The 21,829-nt window shown below is 53.2% G+C and overlaps 1 protein-coding gene across 4 annotated transcripts in view; it reads left to right on the forward strand.

Moving 5' to 3' along the window:
- Positions 1–21,829, forward strand: part of Casz1 (castor zinc finger 1) — a 116,037-nt gene that overhangs the window by 68,565 nt on the left and 25,643 nt on the right. For all 4 annotated transcript variants that reach the window (XM_017797751.1, XM_008831707.3, XM_017797753.2 and 1 more), the window contains one exon: positions 21,178–21,666. In XM_017797751.1, coding sequence (XP_017653240.1) covers positions 21,178–21,666 — 489 coding nt within the window. The remainder of the gene's footprint in view (positions 1–21,177; positions 21,667–21,829) is intronic.

Genomic DNA, 21,829 nt, shown 5'->3' on the forward strand with positions numbered 1-21,829 from the left:
CCCATGAGAGCAGGAGACTGGAGGAGGGAGCCAGGTAGAGCCTTGGTTGGGGGAATCTCTACTTTAGTGAGCAAACAAGATCATCCATGAGGCTGGCAGAGAGACTGCTGGAATCCTGTGTCACCAGACCCCAAAGTGCATCTTCTCTGTAGTCACAGTCGTCACTTTCCTCTCCGCCCAAGAACCCCCCAAGACCACAGCAAACCTGAAGGCCAGAGTGACTGAGGATAGATGGGGTGCTCCACTGGCCAGCAGGGGGCGCCCCACTGCACCTGCCCCAGTCCTTTCAGGGACCTGGGCATGTGGGCAGCCCTGGTGACCTTCTGGCTCTGGGTGGAGGGGGGAGGTGGCCTGCCCTCCCCACCCCCAGAGGTTCCTTAGCTGAGTTTGTTTGCCAGGGTGACCTGTTTAATCATCTCATTTTCTGGTGGCCGTTTATTCCTCGTTTCCACGGTTACGGCCCCATTAAGGGGAGAAGCAATAAGGCAGCGAGTCAAACAGGTAATAAAAACATTAAAGCCCATGTGCACAGAGAGGACGGGGCGGGGGAGGGGGCTCAGTGAGGTGAGACGGCCCAGAGAGCGGCCAAGGTATGAGGCCGCCTGGTCTGGTCCTCAAGAAGACTGTTCCCCAAGACTCAGTATTCAGCTTAGTCCTCAGCCCAAACCCCCGGGTCTCCTGGGCAACAGGCTGTATGTTGGAGGTAAACCAGGAAGGAGCAAAGTGAGAAGACAGTAACAAAAGCTCCCCCAGGACTGTCCCCAGACCTGTTTCCAGGCCTCACCTCACCCTCCCTGGGTGGGGGTGGGGGCTAATTTCTGACATTGTTTTGAGCTCTAGAATTTTTTTCTGCCAACTTTATCAGAAAGCATATTTGTGGTGAGTGCTGCTAACAGGGCCAGTCTGGTGAGTAAATATTCCTGGTGCAGACGGCCCTGTGACCTTGAGAGAGAAGAGCATAACAGTGGGAACCAAGGGCACTGGGGAGAGGAGGGCCAAGAGGCCAGGAGCCCCCGTGCTGGGTGGGAGACCCTTCCTGGGAAGGAGTCAGGTGGAGGCCACAGGGCCAGATTTGTTCCCAACAGACTCTTCCCAGCAGTGGTCTATCCCTAGCTCAAGTGACACACCATGCAGCCTGGCTGTGTGACTCGTCCTAGTGATGCCTACAGAGAAGTTGCTGGCTGACTTTCCCAGGGGCTCCCTTCTTCTCAAAAGTGGATGCTGAAAAGCTATGACAAAAGTCAGACTCCTGGCCCTGCTGCTCTTGGACCCAGAGCACGTGAATCTCTCCCAGTGTGAAGTCTTCCCCTCCCCCTTTCTGGGGCCTTCCTGTATGTCTAGCCTTCTGCTCCCCCTCAAGGTTGGTCAGAGAGAGCTGTGCTCGTCAGGGTGGGGGGAGAGCTAAGGAAGGCTGTGGATGGCATCGAAGTGGCTGTTGCCTCTGGGTGCTGGACCAGCCACGCTGCCCTGGAGCCCAGGATCAATATTCAGGGAGTGCAGAAGGCCAAGACCAGCTCTAAGGTGTCTCTGGGTTGGTGAGGAGCCTGCCTTCTTTCTCTCTCCCATCCTGTAATCCCCTGAAAATGTACAAAGGCCTGTGTGTCTCCGATTATTAATTTCAAAGTTGATTCTGACAAGAGAGGGGGAGAAAGAAGGTATGGGAAATAGGGAAACCCTTTGGCTGGGAACTGTGCCTTGGGAATGGGCCTAGATGAGTTAATATTCCGATCAAACAATTAAAAATAGAAAATGCTCCCGAGGCACCAGCTGCCGAAGCTCTCGGCAACTGTCACCAGCGGGTTCAGGGGGGCAGGTGGTGCTGAAAGGAGTTTCTTCACAAACAGCAGATTTCAGAGATCACAGTGTGCCCACTGCCCTCCCAGGACCAGGGACAGGGGTTGGGGTTCCAAGTCCTCTCAGCGCCCCTTAGGGCCTGAGCAGGGCCTGTACAGCTTCAGGACTGCCCTTCCCCTCCAGGGCTCGGCGAGTGCGGTGAAGTCATCGCCAGATGCCTTGGTAATTGCTTTAAGAATCCAACTTAAAATAAGATGAAAACTTATATTCCTGGGTGAGGAGTAATTTCCCATCTAATAGTAAATTAATGAAAGGCTTATAGTAGGCGGCCTGGCCGGGAGGCATGTTCATCTGATAAATCCGAGGTCTCAGACCCACCAGCTGTAGACCTGGAAGCTCCCACACCCCAGGCCGGGCCCCACTTCTGAAATCCTCTTGGGCTACATCATGGTCTGCTCAGGTAGATGATATGTTCCATGTGTGTCCACAGAACTTCTCCATGATGAGGATGAGCTTTCAAAGTCCCCAGTGGGAGAGGTTCAGGTCTGACTCCCAGAGCCATGAAAAGGCCCCAAGTCTTAAGTTCCCCTAGGAAAAGGGACCTCAGGAGCAGGTACCTCACAGAGTCTGGAGAGTATATCTACCTGTTAGAACCCTGTAATCAACAACATAGTGACTTAAAGTAAGGTGATCAACTACCCCAGTTTACCTGGGACTAGAAAGATCTACATCCTATGAATCCTGAGTCCCACATAAACCAGCATCAGCCTTGATTGGAGGCTAGAGTGTAGACTGCTTGATATTGTTCCTCCCTCAGGTCCTAGAGAAGCTAGCGACCTCCAGAGCTACATATGTCCAGTACAGAAGGGGTAACTTATAACTGGTTCCACTTGAGACCACTCTGCCTTGACCAAGGCTTGCTCTGTGGGCAGCTGCATTCAGCTAGGTGCATGAGTCCTCAGGTGGGTGTGCATATGCTACCCAGGCAGGACAAGATGTTGCCTGGAGACATGGGGGAAGACATGAGCCACATGACCTCACGTGTCCCCTGAATTTCTACCCAGCACCTTCCTTCTGAGAGACTCAGAGAATACCACACATAAGATCCATCTCTCTCATCAGTTCTCTTAGAAAAAGACAAGAAATCTGCCTGTTTCCTGTTTCACAGGTGGGAGAGAATGTAGCTCAGATGTAGAGTGCTTGCTTAGAATGTGCAAAGCCCTGGGTTCCATCTCTAATACTAAAAAGAAGAGAGGGAAGGAGGGAGGGAGGGAGGGAGGGAGGGAGGGAGAGAGAGAGAGAAAAAAACACAGGTGAGGAAACAGGAGACCCATAGTCACTGCCACATTTGTCCCTGAGAGCCAGGACACGGATACAGTATAGGACTTCCTTGCCAAGGAAAAAGCAGACTTCCCTGAGGACCATTCCACATGACAGTGTCAAGGAGAAATTATAAAACTTACAGCCCTGAGTGTTCATATGTTACTCTGCCTATGTCACTGAAAAAACACAGGTGAGGAAACAGGAGACCCATAGTCACTGCCACATTTGTCCCTGAGAGCCAGGACACGGATACAGTATAGGACTTCCTTGCCAAGGAAAAAGCAGACTTCCCTGAGGACCATTCCACATGACAGTGTCAAGGAGAAATTATAAAACTTACAGCCCTGAGTGTTCATATGTTACTCTGCCTATGTCACTGAATGGCTCTGGGTCCCCTTTACATCCCACTTGTCACCTGTGGATACTTCCCTGAGCACACCCTACAACGTAGTGGTTGATGTAAATGCGTGCTAAGTGTTTGTAGGAAAGCGTCCTTTGCTCTAGGCCTTCATACTACCCAACTCCTAAGAAAGGGCTCTCCCCTTGTCAGCTGAGAAGACTGCCAGGGTGGAAAACCTTTACCTGTCCCTGGTGAAACAGAAGTGAGCAAACCAGACCAGAGCACTTGTGGAAGCATTCTAAATGAGCTATGTTCTCCTAGGAGACAGGTCTGCAGATGTGTGTTCGTGTGATGTGCTTCTGTGAAGGCAAAAACTTGGAGGCAAGGACTGATGGGGTTGCTTTACCCGACTCACTGATAGACCACTTCAGTCAGTACAGGAGCAGGGTCCCACTGGCCTCTGTTGCTACCAGAACTGGCAGACTACACAGAGCAAACTGGTTGCTTTACAGACACGTGTCTACTGGAGTGGGGCCTTAGCCTAGAGCCTGGACTGCGTTTGCCCCCATTTTTGCTTGGGTAGGTCTGAGAGGAACTGATTTCTTTTTTTAAAAAATATTTTATTATTTTTATTTTATGTGTATGAGTGTATTACCTGCATGTATGTGAGTGCGCCTGTGTCATGCAGTGCTGCGGAGGTCAGAAGAAGGCTTCAGATTCCCCTGGAACTGGAGTTGTTCAAAGCTGCCATGTGGGTGCTGGGAATCAAACCCAGGTCCTCTGCAAGAGCAATCAGTGCTCTTAACCGCTGAGCTATCTCTCCAGGCCTGGAACTGATTTCTTTTCCAGAATTGACCACACTGATTTAGACAGTAGGGAGCAACTCTGTGTTCTTGGGAAGACTTGTGGAGCTCAACTGGCCTGTCCACCTGTGTTCTCTATACCTATCCCAGCCCAGAGGAAGAAGTTATGGAGCAGTAGGGTTGAGAATTCCTAGTCAACAACCCAAGAAAGTGTACTTGAAGAGGGAGCCAAGCCAGAACCACAGATGGTGTGATTGGATCAGAGTAGGGGAGGAGGGTGGATCAGTAGATGTTCTGTAGCTGTTGATGTTCAGGCAGACATGGTGAATTCCAGTCTCTCCTTTCTCTGACCCTCAGGTTGAAGCAGCAGGTGGGCTAAGCTGCAGGGCAGGAGGTGGCATTTACCTGAGAAGTGCCCACCCTTGCCACACCAAGTTCACCATCCCACATCAGTGAGGTCACAGCCCTCTTGGTCAGAAGGGTCATTCTGTGTCTTCCTGGGAGTCTGCAGGTACAGCTGAAGGCAGCTCCTCCCTCGGAACACGAGGCAGGCCTAAGAGCCCCCCCCCCAGAAGAAGCCTGGATGTTTTCAGTTTCCAGGTCCCTCAGGGGCCCAGGGGCAGATTGAGACAGGCTCCTTGCAGGGAAGGTGTTAACAAACAGCAGGTGATTAAACATGACAAGCGGTGACATTTCTGTTCAGGGTTCTCAGTCCCGGCAAAGCCAAGAATGAAGCTATAAACCCTGACATTTTGTGTTATGCACTGAGAGGTTTTTAATAGACCTCGCTCCCTCTTCTCCAGTCAACTTCTCTCCCTCTTCACCACCCCCATCTCATCCACTGCCCCAGAGAGCCCCCTGCCATCCCATTCCACCTGACCTCCAGAGGCCTTCTGGGTCTTCTGTTTCTCTGCCCTGGTCCTCACACCTCTCTGTACCTGTGGGTCCTGGCTGTCAGACACGGTCCTCCATTCTTTTAATCTTTCGTGGTACCTCTCTGCAACTCCTCCCCCATTTTGCCCTTCACTCTCTCACCTCCTTTTTTTGGGTCCTGATCTCACAGCCTGTCCCTTAGCTGCGGCTGTCCCAGTTGTCCGGGACAGCAGGTGGCTGCCCTATGTTCTCTTTGTGCTTGCAACATTTGCAGACAGACTTGAGAGCGGGCGTAGGGAGATTGGAGGGCTTGGTATGGGATTTTTCCCCATATTTTTTTTTCTTCCAATCCCCTTTTCTCCTTTTTGGGACACGAACAAAAGGTGGAAGGGGAAAATTGTACTTCACTGCAAACAGTTGCTGGGTTTATTCACAGAGGACTGGCCAGCAACAGTTGTTCCTCTTGCAGAGAAATGCTGGAACAACTGGGACCTCCTTTGTTCTCTGGGCAGAGCCCTGCAAACATTTGGGCATTTGGAGGTGAGCCTGGGGCTGAGGAGGACGAGAGACTCCCAGTGTCAGCTCAGCCCTACCCAGGGAGTCCCCACCCTGGCAGACAGGAAAGGTTCCTAGAATTAGGCAGGATCTGGTGCAGAAGTCAGGCCACTCCCTGGGTCCCTGCTCTGCCCTAGTGAACTGAAGAAGCACTTAGCTTTCTGTGTTCATTTTAGTAAATATTTATTGGGCCAGACACTGTGTTGAACAGCAGTTCTGTCCCATGGATCTCTTGGTCTAGTGAGGTAGATGGATAATGAGCTGTTACACAGAAGAGCTACAAACAAGAACAGGGCTCAGTGAAGAGGACAGAGGGAGGGGTCAATCCAGAGAGCTTTCCAGAAGAAGTGATGTTGCCACTGGGACCTCTGAAAACTAAGAGAAGGGAGGCCAGACCCAGAGTTGAAGGAGTTACCTCTGCTCAGGGGCCAATGTTCTGAGGCCTGGGGAAGAGGAATATGCTGCCCCACAGGTGCCAGCTGCTGTGGAGTAGACTCTGGGCTGTGCCATCCTGTAGTGACATCCTTTGATCTCTGGGGCCCTGAACTTGTGTTCCTATCTACCTCCACCAACCTGGGCCATGTATGGTGGTGTGGGTAGAATGGGAGTGAGGTGCATCCTGCCTCAGTTGATAGAGAACACCAAGAAGTGAGCAAGCACCCATAGACTGCCTTTCCCACTTCCTAGTCTTTTTGGTGATGTGTCACAGATGAGGAGGTCAGAGAGAGGATATAGGCCCATGTGACAGGCATGGTGGAGAAAGAAAAGGAGCCAGGAGAGCCCCATGTCTGTGTCTCCTTCCCTGCCCTGCCTTAGGACTTATCAGGACAGGTGAACTCCAGGAACCTTCTGAACTCATAGTTACCTTCCCTCTGCTCTCAGGGGTTGTGAAGTACTTGGTTCTGTGTGTTGCCCTTGTTAGGTTCTTAGCTCTCGAGACCTTAAACCATCCTCTCAGGATCCCCAGGGCCAGAAGAGACTTAGGATATCGTCAAGAAACTCTGCAAACCAGGAGGAAAAGGGCTGTTAATATCTTAGAGCAAGACTAGAGAAGAGCATGGGATGGATGCATGGGCTTCTGATGTCCAGAATGACAGGCCCCGGAGGTTCAGGTTCAGCTTCTCATCCACCAAAAGCTGGCCACGTACCTCAGGACTCTCCAGACATAGCACTAGGGCAGCCATATGTTCTCTTGCATGGAAGGGTCTCACGGAGCCCATGGAACCCTTCTTCTCTACTGGACTCTGCCTTTGCCCAGGCCCAGCACACCCTAACATTGGTTTCCTGAGGGGTATCAGGCTGCCTTCCGGACCCAAGAAGAGTGTAAAGGGTCCAAGGCAGACTTCAGCCATCACTCCCTTTCCCTGTCTGCCCTGCTTTTCTGACAGGCTTGGACTGGATCCCTTAATGCCATCTTCTGACACCAGCTGAAGCTGGACCCCCTGAAGGGTCCTCATTTGGCAACTGAGCTAGGGGGCAGAGGAGGGGAGGGGAGTTCTAGAGTCTGGACTTGGCCTACTACCCCTCTAGGTCCAAAGCCAGGTTTTATTATAATCCCTACATCCTGTTGCAGATCCTTAATCAGCTGGAGCTCAGGTTGGGCTGGACCCTGTGGTGACAAACAGGGCTGTAGCATAGAAAACCTGAAGTGGAACTTCTGGAGCTGGGGTTGGGGCTGTGAGGATGAGGCAGGTGGAGGGGAGGAGAAGGGAGCCAGCCAGTACAGCACAGGATCTGGACAGAGCCCAGACCCCCTAACCACCAACCAGAATGGGGATGGAGGGGCAGCTGCTGCAGGCTGGGAACTGTGGCTTTGAGGGAAGGGCCCATGTGGGCCCCCCTGGAGAACACTAGTCTTTGGGGGCTGCTCTGTTGCCTTGTGCCAGGGCGACAGCTGGCCCCACGGTGGCTCTGATAGTGAGCAGAAAGTCCAGTCCAGAGTCAGCAAAGGGAACTCTGGGTGACATTGGTTCCACAGTCTGTACAGACTTGCTGAACTCTAAGAGTGGGAATGTCCAGGTCCTACTAAGAGCTCTTTGGTGGCACAGAGGGCCCAGAAGATCTGTTTGGGTAACCAAGGGCCTGAGGCTCTGTCAAGAAACAACAGGGAAGGGGGATCCAGGATCAGCCATTCCTCTCGACAGAAGCAATGCCCCTGGTTCAAAGCTTCATGCCTACCCTGCCTTTTAGTTCAGCCCAACCCTGAAGTCTACATGAATTCTGGGAAAGAGCTGGGGGACAGTGAGAAGGACATACCACCTGAACCCTCATGTCTAAGGCTCAGTGGTAGGGAAGAATGAGGGGACATACAGAGGCCAGAGAATGGAAGCGAGTGGGCTGGCTGGAAGCAGGCAGGCAGACGGACGTCTGTCCTGCCAGGGGCCCAGGCTGGCTCTGCAGACAGCCTCTTTTCTATATGGAAATGAAGAATTTAGGCTAATGGAGCTCAACCATCTCTAATTTTGCGATGGCAGGAGGATTTTGATTGAAAGTAATTAAGCAAGCTAGCTGTAAAATTAATTAAAGCAAAAGGGGGGGATTTTTTATTGGATTGGATAGCGATATAGCGTCTGTCAGGCGGGGGACGGATGGGGGTGACCTGAATCCTCTGCCCTCCCCCTCCCACTCGGGACGTTTATGTCACTTTAATCTCCTTACAGCGGCTGCTGTGCATTTGTTTGAAATAATCAAGGAAATATGGTCAGAAATTGTCAGCTTTCAGATCTAATTTACCTGACGGCCCCTGCGCGAGCTGGCGCGGCCTGGGGAGTGAGTGTTCGTGAGCGGTGGGGGAGCTGAGTGGGTTCTGAGTACACTGGGCTCCTTGGCCCATGCCCCAGGCCTGGGCACCCTCTAAGGGGAACGGAAAGTACCGTCAAGACTGTGGGCACCTCTCTGGGCTTTGCCCCTTTCTGGAACAGCCATTCCTACCCCCACCCACCTGCTGCCTCTTCCTACACTGTAACCAGCTTTAGGGTTTAGGGAATATAGGATTAGGGAGGTGATTGTAATCCCTTATTCCAGATGGCTGACAACTGCTAAACCCCTCCACCAGGGCCACAGTTTTAAAAATACTCCTAAATTAGTCCCCTCATGTCCTCGTCGCTATTGGCCTCAGTAAGGGGATTGAGGCTCTGAGCTGTGGAGACAGTGAGAGGATGCTGTCTTCCACAACACCCTCTGCCACAAGCTGCCCTCCCCACCTCTTCTGGGGCTGTGCTTACTATCCAGGGCCTGTCTGTCCCAGACCCTTTTCCTGATTCCAGGACAGTGTCTGTCCTACTTCTCTTTCCCAGCACAACTCCCAAGGACTGGGGGAAGCTCAGTCCCTGCAATAGGAAAGCCCCCTCCCACCATCACAGCCTCCTCATTTCCAGTGGATAAACCAGGACACAGAGCCAGCCTTCACTCATCCTGTCCTTGAAGAGGTAGAGTACCAGACTTCCAGCCCTGTACCCGGTACCCCAGAGGCTCTGCTCAGAGTTCTTAGGGTTCTTGCCCAGGTGGGCCAGTGTGTGGCTTGAATCCTCTGCATCAGGGAATTTGTGTGGGAACCAAGAAAAGACCCTGGAGCAGCCGATCTTCAAAGTTGTAGATGGCTCCTCTTTAAACAGAAAAGGGTAACAGTTTGGTCTGATAAACACAAGAGGACTCAGAGTGGGACTTGGGTCCCTTGATCTGTGTGGTCCTGGGCATTGAGTGACCCCAGCTTTCACCAGATGTCTCCACCTCTCAGGCCTCAGGTCCTTTGCAGTTCTGAAATTTGGCACAGATCTAAGACAGCCTGGTAGCTATACCCTCAGGTAGAAGGCACATGGAACTTGAGTACAGGCTTCCCTCCTTTCAGGAGCTCCTTGTCCAGCCCAGACTCCTTGCCTGTGCCCCTGGAACATGGAGAAGGCAGAGGACCCTAGAAGCCTATTAGAACAAACAGCAGTCCCCCACTTGTCCACTGTAGAACATACTCATTAGAAGGGCTTTGCCCCACCTGCCCTCCGTAGTGCTACTTTAGTGTTAACTCTGTGGCCTGCCCTTCCACTAGTGCTTCCCCTGCCCCTGAGGGTGCCTCCCACCCCTAGCCCTGCTCTGGGCCATGGTGACTCAGTCGGCCTCCTCCAGCACTGAAGGAGTGTAAGTGCCTGTCATTCTTCCCAGTCTGGCTCCCCAGAAAGCATGATAGCTGGAGGCTTGGGGAAACGTCACCTGTCCCCTTTGAGCTCTCTGCTCCAGCCTCCACTCTCCCTCATTATGAATCACTGGGAGTGGGGGGATGAAGTCCCCCAAAACTTCACCCAGAAAGAGGAGAGAAAAGTTCAGTTCCTGGTGCAGGTCCTAGGGTACAGTTGCACATGCGTGGAATCCAAGTGGTACTAAGGTCTCTGGAACCCTGCAACTCCCTTCCTGCCTGTGCCCACAGGGCCCAGCCAGAGACAGAGCCCCTGTGTTTTGTACCCATCAACTGCCTAGGATCCAGCTCTCAAAAGGTAAGGGGCTAGAGAGAGTCTGGCCCCAGCCCAGCCTCTTACCTGTGTATGCATGGCTCATAGCTACTCCAGACAGCTTGTGCCCTTGGGATGTGGAGGGACCAGCCCAGGAGCCTGCATGAGAGGCTGGAAGGAGCCTCTGTCCTTAGGTAAAGGCCTTGATTCTGGATTTGATGTTTGTCTAGGGCTGCTGATAATAGGTGCCAAGGTAGAGGGAGGCTCTTGGGGTAGCCCTAGGCAGGCTTGGCCCACTGAGGCACAGAGGGAGATGTAAAAGCATAAGATGGGGAACAGGGAGACTCTTTTGCTCAGAGGAGGAAGGAGAGGCCTCCTCATGGTCTCGTGGTGCCGGCGAGATCACTTTTTGCCTGAGTGGGAAGAGTGTATGTTGAAGATACTGTACTGAAAATTGACTTTTCAAACAAATCCTGTGTGATGAGGAGAGAAGTTTGATTCTGCAGTGGCTCTCCTTGGAGAAGAAGGACAGGGATGCGAGGGGGCAGACATGGCAGCAAGACAGGATGAGGGCACTGGATGTTAAGATCAGAAGCCAACCCTGGGTGAGGACATGCCTTCCCTCCACTGGGCCTACAGCAGTGGGGATGCAGGAAGTCTGGGAAAGGGAAGAGTAGGAGGGAAGCTTAGGTCTGGAGGTCAAGGACCAGTCCGGGAGTACTTTGATATCTGTCACCTGGCAAACCTGGAGTCCTGCTACAGCCTTTTCTCTGGCCCTCAAGGCTTTGAGGAAGAAAACACTAAGGTGCCAGCCTCATCTCTCCAGTGCCCCTTCCCAGCTGAGCTCTCCATGACTGCTTCCCCTACCTCCGTGAATCTGACCCTTTCCCGTAGAACTTTGTGGCAGGTGAGGAAGAGGATAACTGGCAGTCCTGCTAGCCCCACGGTGCTCTGGTTTTAACCAGCTCCCTGCCTGACCTAGCTTTCTGGGTCCTTTCTCCCTTTAGGTGGGGCCTGACACAAGTTAGGCTAGCTGGTCTCCCTCCCCCAGGAGCAGCTGGAAGAAAGCTTTCTGTACTGAACACTTACTCCTGCTTACTAAGGGCCAGTACTTTAGGAGAGTTCCCAGAGTACCTTGCCACAGGAGCTAGGGATAGGGTTAAGGGAGGTACTTGCTTGACCGGGAGAGAAGCCCAGAATCGCAGGGGGTCCAGTCCTAGGAATCATTAACTTTAGGGTCTCCTAATATCCACAGTGCAAGGGACCTCAAGTCTTCTCTAGTCAGGTCCCTACTGGAGTTGGCTAGATGTGACCAGGCATTGGGCTTTTGGAAATGCCTGGGGCGAGGCCTGACCTGAACATCACCCCTCCTGGCCTCACAAAAGCCCCCTCCAGGCTGTCCTGTTCCCTGTCGTGTCATACTGTCTTCTCTGCCCCCATGCACCCATCCTGTTACCCTAGACCATCATCCTTTCCCTCCAGTCTGTCCTCAGTTTCCTATCCATCAGGCCTCAAGTTTCCCTGCCTCAACCCTGGCCCGTCCTCCGTCCCCCCTGGCTTCACAGTCACATTTTGCTGCCAGCGCAGGGCACTGAAAAACTGCTGGCACTGCCAAAAACCCTGTGTGCGCTATGACTCCCCAAACATCCCTTTATTTTTATTGTTCTGTTAATTACTGTTTAAACTTTAATAAGTCACTTCGTCAGGAGGGGGGACCTGCCGTGAGCTTTTCTGTGCAAACACGGGCCGGGAGTGACTCGGGTGTAATATAACCCTTTATGCGATGTGGGAATGTTTAGATTGTAACAGAAACTTGTTATTTTAATGACAGTTGGGGGGAATCTGAGCACAGAAAAGGAGTGGGGTGGGTGCTCCCCTCGAGCCCTACCAAGGGCTCAGGGTGGCCTGGCCTCTCCAGGGTAGCTCCCTTGCTGTCACAGCAGAGGGTCAGGAGATGTGGGGCCCTCCTGGGCTGCCTACCGGGCACCTGCTGATAGAGCTGGGATGGAGCTTGGCAGGCACAGTGGCTCAGAGAGGGGTGTCTTTTGAGGGAGCCTAGAGCTCCAGGGTGAAAGAGCCTGGGCAGGTAAGGAACAAGGAGAAAGTCCAGCTTCTGTAGATGGGGTGCAGGAGGCCTGACCTGGGTAGAGGCAGGCAGGGCCATGTGAGGTAGTGCCTCTGTGCCAGACATCATTGTTTCAACACACTGTGTTTCAGACAAGGACACCGAGGTCCAGGGCAGAGGAAACTTGCTTAAAATGGCAAACATTTAAGAGAGGGCAAGTCTTATCTCAGAAGGCTACACATACCAGGAGGGTGGGTAGGAAGGGAGTCAGGCCCCACTTTGGGATCTGAGATGGTCCTCATCAACTGGTGAGAGGACTTGACCAGGACTCACTCTCAGGTTCCTCCTTCCATCATGAGCACCTAGGAGGTGAGGTCAGGGTCACCCTGGGTTCTGGGGATGGGGGATACCTGCTGCCTTTCTCGAATGGCTTGCCCCCCTCTAGCTCCAAGGCCTAGAGTGAAGACGATGGCAGCTGCTGCCCCAGTTAATCTAGTCAGTTATGCCACATACCTGCTTCCCAATTGGAGACACTTAAGGACAGCACCTGTACTAAGCATCTCTAGAGCTCCTAGTAAGACTTCAGGACAACTTAGGACCAGTTTCCCTGCTTTCTCTTTCTTTGATCCATCTGTCTGTCTGTCTCTGCGCACAGCCCAGCTTTGGCTTTATTCCTAGCCTTAGAGTAAAAATGAAAGAGACCAGTGTTCACCCTCAGGGGCCTGCTCCTGGCTGGTGTTAATGAAGGGGCCTCAGAGAAGGACAAAATTAAGGGGGCTAGCTTCTGTCCGAGGCAAGGCCAGCACAGTCCAGTCCAGCTGAGTAAGGAGACCCTTGCATTCTGGGCTTGCCTGTCCTGCTCTGGCTGTCTCTTACTGAAGGCACCACAGGGAAGCTGGCCCTGCCCTGCTCCCTGCTGGGCGGGGCAGAGCTAGAGGTTCAGGTCCTGGTTGCCCTCAGACTAAATGGACAGCCCCCAGATGGTGGTCACTGTGTGGGCTACGAAACGCTGAGGTTTTCCTTTTCCGAGCAGCGCGTTTCCCTAAATTGTCTTTGACTGCGTGCATGGGTAATGAAAGTTTATGCCCTTGTTAGAAGGACAGGCGGCCAGTTCCAGTTAGAACTGGGGTTGTCTCCCTGCCAGCCCTCTCAGCCCCCTCCCCAGCAGGAGAGACAGTGCTGAGGGCTCTGTGTGTGTGTGTGTGTGTGCGTGTGTGTGTATACACGTGTGCGTGCGTGCGCGTGTGTGTGTGTGTGTGTGTGTGTGTGTGTGTGTGTGTGTGTGTGTGTTTGCATGCACACCTGCACGAACAGCCCCTCCCTCCCTGGTGAATAAGAAGGGTTAGGGGAAGCAAGAGGGGACAGAAAAAAGAAAAAAATTTCCATATTTGTGTAAGTTGCTTTAAAAGCATTTTATCATGTCATAAAAAGGGAGAGTACTCTCAGAAATTGATCCTCCCCGCCAGCCCATTGGACAGAAGGACGTTGGGATGTTAATGGCCATCCTGCTCCAGGGTGGCTTATTAAAAAATTTATACATAAATGCTTAAAATTGCATAAATTATTTAAAAAAAAACAACAAAGTAAGCAATTTGAATTCCCTCTTCCTCCCTTTCGCTTGGTCCCCCTTTCTCAGCCCCTCCGCAGGGCCCTCCTGGTCCCCAGGCTCCCGTCCCCTCCTTGGGGTGCCCCCTCTTTTCCCCACTTCCCACCACACCCTAAACGCAGTCTGTCCTACCTTCCTCAGGGGTTTCCCTGCCTCACCCACAAATTAATGAAACAGCCAGCCCACCACCAAACACTCACATGCACACGCGCTAATAAAAACACCACTAATAATGCCCCAAATCGCGAAATTAAATATTAAGGCCAAAGGAGGCGGACGGAGCGGAGCTGCCGCCACCGTAGTCGAAGTTGGAGCTGATGAGTGTGTCTCTCGCAGGCGTGGAATGTCACCCACACATCCTGGAGACCGGAGTGGGGAGTTTTATGATGGTTTTTCATTGATTTGTTTCCCCAGCGCAGCTGCCGACCTCTATTGAGGGACAAACATAATCAGCACTGACGCAAATTAGATGGTTATTCGTTTTGAAAATTGACAGAAAAACAATAAAAAAGATGAAATGCTCCCAAATCAATAGATATAATGAAATTCAAATAATCCGAGAGATGAGGTCTCCATGGCAACTGATAATGTGGAAAAGAAAACAATTTAATAAAGGACAGACACACTTTGAAAACAGATTGGGCCCGGGGAGGGGGGCGGGCTGGCGGGCGGAGGGCTGGAGTGCGGGCTGGAGAGTGAAGGATCACTGTCCGTCCCAAGGACACCCGCCATAATTAAGCGAGGCTTTCGGCCCCAGAAAGTGCAGATTCAGGTTTTAATACACAAAATTATTTCAGGAGCAGTGAATCGGAAAGTCGTTTGTAATGACCTTCCTGAGAGGCCCGGGCGCGGGGCATGTTGGAGGCTGGGCGGCCGGGCCGGCTGAGTTATGGCATATTTGTGTTTTTATAGTGCAGAGGGGAGGGGGTGGTGGTGGGGAGGGGGGGGAGAAGGTTAAACAGTATTTACAGCTCAGTTGTTTTCAGAGAGGAAAGAGAAATAGAGTTCATGGAGAGATGCAGCTGGTAGGCAGGCGGGTGAGCCAGGGAGGCCTCGGGGCAGCAGGGAGGGGGGTGGGCCCTGAAGGTCTCCCCCTTAGGCTGCCTGGCCTGTATCTGTTTCTCAACTAGAGAGGATACCCAGAGCTGCCCCCTCACTGCAGTAACTGGCACGGCCCAGCTAACAGCGTCTTCTAGGTCTGGGGCCTCACTGGGGATGGATACCAGCCTATGTCCAGGCTACGTGGACACCCAATTGTACCTACACAGTAGAAGGGTGGGGCACTGCTGCAGCTGCTACCGGAAGGTCACCCTGAGTCTCGTATCTCCTGTTCTCTGCATGGCAACTGGTCATCCATTTAGGTGATTCTGTCCTTCTGGAGCCCAGTGCTGGGCCTGGGGCACAGTGGGTGAGAGCCTCAGATGGGTATGCAAGGGCCACCTGTCCTTCTCTTTAGTTCTGACCCCTGCCCAGTACCTGCCTTAAGAGAGAAAAGCTTAGTTCCATCATGTTTGCAGAAGTGGGGGCCACAGAGAAGAAATGGACCAAGCTGATCCTCTTCATAGCCCTGGGGACCCTGTCAGTCCTTAAGGGTGTCTTCCCTCTGGCTGCAGGAACTGTGTGTGTGTTCTGTTACCAAGTCCACACAGCTTCTCCAGAGCCAAGGCCACTCTGTAGGCCCACACGTGAATATAATGTGATTGTGCCACTATAGAGGGGTGTGTGTGTGTGTGTGTGTGTGTGTGTGTGTGTGTGTTTTAAATCTCCCCTGTTTTGGTCTGAAGAGATGGCTCAGAGACTAGGAGAACTGTCTACTCTTATTGAAAACCTGCGATCAGTTCTCAGAATGCACCTGACAGCGGTGGCAACTCTCTTTTTTCTCCCCTTCCTGTTTGGCTGTGACCTGGGGGAGATTGATAGCCAGCCTGTGCGGTGGATGCTAACAGTTCCCCTGATTTATAGAGTTACTTACGCTAAGTGAGGCCACTTAGACGCGTCTGGATAGTAAACCTTTTAACTGAACTAAAAAAAAATCATAATAAATAAATAAACAAAGGGGGGCAAGCTGGGGCCCAGTGACCAAGCCCTGCCCATTCCCCAGCTCGGATCTGTTGAGGGCCCTGAACCCCAGGGAAGCAGCAGCTATTCATTCCTCCCACAAACACTCAGAACCCTGTATCCTGAGCCAAGAATGGGATCGGGCCCAAAAGGGGACACCCCTGTCCCAAGAGACAGTTCCTGGATGTGAGAGCTTCGGGAGAGAATTGTTCAGATGGAGATGAACTGAACAGTGGGGGAAGAAGGAAGTAAGGGGGCCACGTGCCTGGTAACCCTTCTTTGCCACAGTGACGGCTCTTATAATCACTTTTAACTGTTTGTTATAAGCCAAGCTGCCTGTCTTGTTCACAGCATAGCCTCAAATTTTAGCCCAGGGCCTGGGCTGTTAGAAGTGCCAAACACAGTATTGAGATACAACCCCCCTAAATTGGAACTTGTGGTCTATGAAGTTTAAGTTCTTCATAGGTGGCAAGGGGGAAACTCTAACAGTACACTGGCTCTGAGACTCCAGGACAGCTGGTTAGAAAGCTGTGGGAGGTGTGTGGGGGGTTGAAGGATGTGACCTTGGACATAGGAGCCTGGTAGGAGTTGCACTCTAACATTGACTGGGTGACTGAGGGCAATTACCAACCTCACTGCCTCTGCTGCCTCATCTGGAAATGGGGACAGCACAATCAACATTTGGGGTACTAAGGGATACCAAGGTATGTGCCCCATCATGTGTTCTTGCGTAGACATGGTACTTAGGTTAGGAGGTGCTAGCTGTCACATGCCACTGGGTTAACAACAGCTGCCAGAGTGACCCAGCAGTGCCCATAGCCCCTGAGGTCCTGGCCACAGGCAGGCAGGGCCCCAGTGCACCCCCACCCCAGGGGACTGGTTGCTGGCCCCTGCTTCTCCACCTTCTGATATACAGCGGGCATTAGGCCGCCCAAAGGGGATACTGCATCCTTAGGAAGAAATATGTCCTCATTTTTCTTAAACACCGTTTCCACTGAGTGAAATGTTTAGAAGGGACGCGCAGGGAGAACTTTATTTCCTACCAGGGAGTTCAGAGCCACCAAGCAGAGCCCATAAAGCACCGGAGCCTGGTGGCTGACAGGCAGCCCAGCCACGAAATACATTACTCACAAGGCGGGGGGCGGGGGGTGAGTCCTGCCCAACCCCCTGGGACTGCCCCTGCCCCAGCAGGATCAGCAACTTCAAGACCCATAGCCCTAAGGCAGTGGGCATCACGCCTCTTCTCCCCTGTGCCCAGCTGCCTGCAGGAGAGGGCCTGGCCTGACCAGGTGAGGAGGGAGCAGATCCTTCAGCTACCCCAGGCCTCTACTTCATGGTCAGGGAGTCTAGGGGACATGGGGCCCAGGTGCAGCCCCCGAACCCCCCTTTTCCACCAGAACTGGCAGGAGCCCTGGCCTTCCCAGCCTTGGGGGGAATGATGAGATTCATGCCATATCAGGCCCTTCTCCCGAGGCCCTCCCTTCATTCGATTTCTGAAGCTGGCTGATTTGAATATTTATAAATATCAGTAAATTATTTATTGTAGCAATCTGCTGCACCATTTTACCCATCACAGTTAACACTTTAAGGGGCTCCAAGTTATGGGAACAGGAAGTGGGGTTGAGGAGGAAGTGGGGTAGGGGATTAAAGAAGCTCCTACAGGGAGACCTGGGACCTCCCAGCGCTTGCCCTGGAGCTTTAATGGGGATGCATCAAGCCCAGCCGTCGCAGCTCTTTGCACCATGTGCTCATGTTTTAGAGTGTCTAAAGCTCCAGGATCAGTTTTCTCCTCTGTCAAATGGGATGATCATTTTACCTGCTCAACTGTGTCTTTAGGCTTCTTCAAGAGCTCCTGCTGAAATGGTGGACAACTTGTGTCTTTCTTTCCCCCATCCTGGTAGGGTCTGTTCAGCCTGGATGCCTTCTGGGGGCTTGTTGAGTTTTGAGTCTTGATAAGGAGAATTGGGACCTCGGGAGATAAGGAGGGGCTGAGGAGGCAGCTAAAAAAAAAAATAGCTCCAAACCTCCTGCCTGTCCTTTTCCTCCTGTTTCTCCTCAGCCAAGTAGTTTTCCTGGTCTTGGTATGTTGGACCAAATATACTATCACATCTGCCTATTGCTCCTTTCAGGGCTCAGTGGCCTCCTCCCTATTCTTACTTCCCAGGCTCTGTACTTGACACAGACAGGTGCCCCCTCACCTTGCAGCTCTGCGGCACTTCTCTAAGGAGAGATCTGGCCTGGCCCTGGAGCTCAGAAGGGGCAGAGCCAGGTCCTGTGCTCATGGCTCTGTCCTTAGGGGCCAGGCTATAACCTATACTGTGCCACTTCCTGGCATTCACCCTACTGATCCAGAGCCAACAGGTCAGAGACAGCCTGCAGGGATGGAGTGGACTCTTCCAGGCCTACCTCCGCTACCCCTCCTCTACCCCAACTGTCACCCCTGAGTCTGCCTGTTTCTGGGTGAGCAGAACATGAGTCCCCTCTCTTCCCACCCTCCAGTCCAAGCCTGCCTCCTGGGCAGTATTGTTCCCAGAGGAAGTGTCCAGTGTAAATAGAGCAGCGGGCAGGCTAGTGGCGGGAAGGAGATGAAAGGGGCAGTGACAGGACCGGGGACGGATGGCTTCCTTCCATTGAGGCCTGGCCACAGCGTTTATATTTTAGGGAAGAAAGTCAGAGGAATGTTTACATGGACAGGAGTCTGGGGTCAGACCAGTGGGGGGTATGTTAGTCTGTAGGGCACAGGGCCTTGATAGAGGGGCTGGAAGCAAGGCCCCATGAGGGCCGGAAGGCAGGCAGGCAGGCAGGCAGCTAAGCTCTCAGTCCATGTATTCCCCCATCCTCTTTCCTCCCCAACCTTGCACGCGTTGGTACTTAGGACTGTAAGCCTGTGCCTCAGCCTCTGCCCCTGTGTCCCAGGCCCAGGCACCCCCTCCAACTCCACCCTTGGGACCAGCAGTAGAGTCAAGGGGAGGGCAACATCTGGAAGGCAGGTGGGCTGGGACAAAGCAGCAGCTGGAGGGCAGGTGTACAGAGAGTCAGCTGGAGCAAAGGGGCCTGGAGCTGGGGGTGGGCCCTGGGCACACAGCTGCATCACAGCTGGTGGGGGCCTAGGCAGGGACTCGGCACTTAGCCGAGATGGAGAGAGGGTGGGTTGTGCTGTGGAGGGGGTGCTGAAGTTCAGGGAGGCTCCAGGATGGGTGGGGACCCAAGGAGGGGGTGTCACCAGCAGCAAGTGCAGCCTTGGGAGCTTCTGCTTCCCTCTTCCTTGGGATAAATATTTATAGATTCATTTGCCGTCTGCCATACACACTTGGCTGCTTACCTCCTGGTAAAAATAGTGCAGGCTCCCCTACTCCTGCCTGTCTCTTCCCCATTCAAGATGGGACTAAGGGGCCCAAGTGAGGCTTGCCACCCCTGTTGGAGGAAATGTGGTATCACAGAGCTTGCTGGTCTGTCCAGAGGCTAAGTGGGATGCGGTGGTAACCATGGACCCTATCAATAGGCTTCGAGAAGGAGCCCCATGTAGGTGTTTAGGGGTGTGTACTGGCCGCATAGACCTGGTGCTGTGGTCAAACACGAGTAGAGAGGGCACTGGCTTGGGCAAGAGCCCAACACCCCAAAGTTGTGGTCTCTGGACTGGGAAGATAGGGAGAGGACTGAGCAGACCTTTCTGTAGCAGTGGGCTAGGCTGGAGTCACCCAGTTTCTTCTGGGCCAAGCAAAGCCATACATATCAGCTCGTGACGAGGCAAGGATCTGGGGCCACTGGGCACCATATGTATGGAGGGATGGGCAATCCATACGTATAAGTCAAAGCAGTCATCTTTGTGTGACATGAGGCCTCTAGACAGACACAGGTGTGGCCACTCAGTGGACTCTCAGGGTTTGGGTTTTCATGGTATTTGATCATCACAAAACAGCCCCTTCTGATCAAGGAGCTGAGGAGCAGAGCCCCCCACATAGCCTTCTGACCCCTATAGGCCGTGCCCCAATATGTAAAGGTAGTGTGAGCTGAGACCTTCCACATAGCCACTCCCCTGTGTCTGGCCATACCACAGGGTCTGGCACAAGGTAGAACCTCACGAAAAGGATTGGATGGACAAGTGACAGAGCAATGCGTGGGTCAAAATGTGTATGTATGTGTCTGCCCTTGTTCTTGTCAGTATACCCCTGGGGAGACTTAACTAGGGCAGGGGGCAGGCTAAACAGCGAGTGGGGACATCAGCACTCTAGTAGCCTCTCTAACTTTTCCAGCTGCTCAGGTGGCTGTCGTGTTAGAGATTAGGGCTGTATCTACAGCTTCTGGGCTTTCCACTAGGGATCTAACTAGTCCCAACCTGAGACTCCTCTGGGTTAGGAAGCGATTTTCCCAGGCCCAGCCAGACCTTCCAGGAATGAAGTAGCTGGCCAAGGCAGCAGAGGAAGGAGGTCTTGGGTAGGAAGAGTGGGCAGAGGACTGCGAAGAGTAAGGTGGTCCTTACTGAGCCTTGGGGAAAGGAAGCAGCGATAGGAAATGACCAGAGAAGGTCTGGGGGGCTGTGAATGACAGAAGACTGTGAACGGGAAGGGGAGGCCTTAGGGAGGTCCTGAGTAGCTGGGGGCAAGCTCTTCTATCTAGTGAGAAGTTGGAACTAGAGGGTAGTCAGACCCTGAGACCTGACCTGGCAGAACAGCTGCCAGGGGACAAGGTACTCAGGTGGGGAAGGTGCCCCCTAAGAGCTGCTGGGTCAGCTAGGCAAGAGGTTGGCACAGGCTGGAAGCTAGCTGCAGCTGACTCTTCCTCAGGGACCGGTGGTGAGGTGGGATTCTCATAAGTAGAGCTAGGTTGCCATCAGTGCAGCACTACCGCTTGCCAGCCTAACCCCACGCCATTGCCAGCCTTACCCCATGCCATTGCCAGCCTAACCCCACGCCATTGCCAGCCTAACCCCACGCCATTGCCAGCCTTACCCCACGCCAGTCCCCTCACCTGCCTGTGCCTTCACTTCCTGTGCCAAAGGACATGCTGCCTCCCAGAGGGGCTATTTAAGGCCAGACAAATCTAGGAAACACTTCCAGGAAGCAGGCACTGGGATTTTGATGTTTGAAGAGTCATTCATTCCTTTGTGTTGAAGCACCATGCCAGGTGCTATGTCAGGCTCTGAGGGTAGAGCGACATGTGAGTCTAGCCCCGGACGCATGGGAAATGAGCACATGCCAGGTGGTCGGTCTCAGGGCAGTTTGACAGAACTGTGATCAATCAAGGGGAAGGGAGACCTACTTGGGGGTGGCTGTCCTTGGCATACAGGCCTCTCACCTTAGTGCTCCCATCCGTCCCTGCAGCTGAAGGCACCCGGTGCACCGACCCACCTGCAGGCAAGCCCCCAATGGCCGCCAAGCGCAAAGGCGGCCTGAAGCTCAATGCCATCTGTGCCAAGCTGAGCCGCCAGGTGGTGGTGGAGAAAGGATCAGAGGCTGGCTCCCAGTCTGAGGGTAGCCCATTGCAGCCCCAGGACAAAGAACGTAGTGGCCCTGAGTCTGGGGTGACCCGGGCCCCTCGAAGTGAAGAAGACAAGAGGCGGGCAGTGATTGAGAAGTGGGTCAACGGGGAATACAGCGAGGAGCCTGCACCCATACCTGTGTTGGGGCGCATTGCCCGTGAGGGCCTAGAGCTGCCCCCTGAGGGCGTCTACATGGTCCAGCCACAGGGCTGTAGTGATGAGGAAGACCACGCAGAGGAGCCCTCGAAGGATAGCAGCATCCTGGAGGAGAAGGACTCAGGTGGCGCAGCCTCAAAAGATGACAGCGGCCCCAGTACCAAGCAGGCTTCAGGTGGGTGACTGTCCTGGGGTTGGAGGGAGAGGGGGTGAAGGCTCAAAAAGGGCCCAGTGCCCTAGGGAGGCCCAGCAGGCCTTCTCACTCCTCCAAATACCAGTACCTCATTTAACCCAGCAAGAACGTGTCTGTGTGTGTGTGTGTGTGTGTGTGTGTGTGT

The sequence above is a fragment of the Nannospalax galili genome, unplaced genomic scaffold, assembly GCF_000622305.1.
Source record: "Nannospalax galili isolate Female #2095 unplaced genomic scaffold, S.galili_v1.0 scaffold870, whole genome shotgun sequence".
Taxonomy (NCBI): Eukaryota; Metazoa; Chordata; class Mammalia; order Rodentia; family Spalacidae; genus Nannospalax; species Nannospalax galili.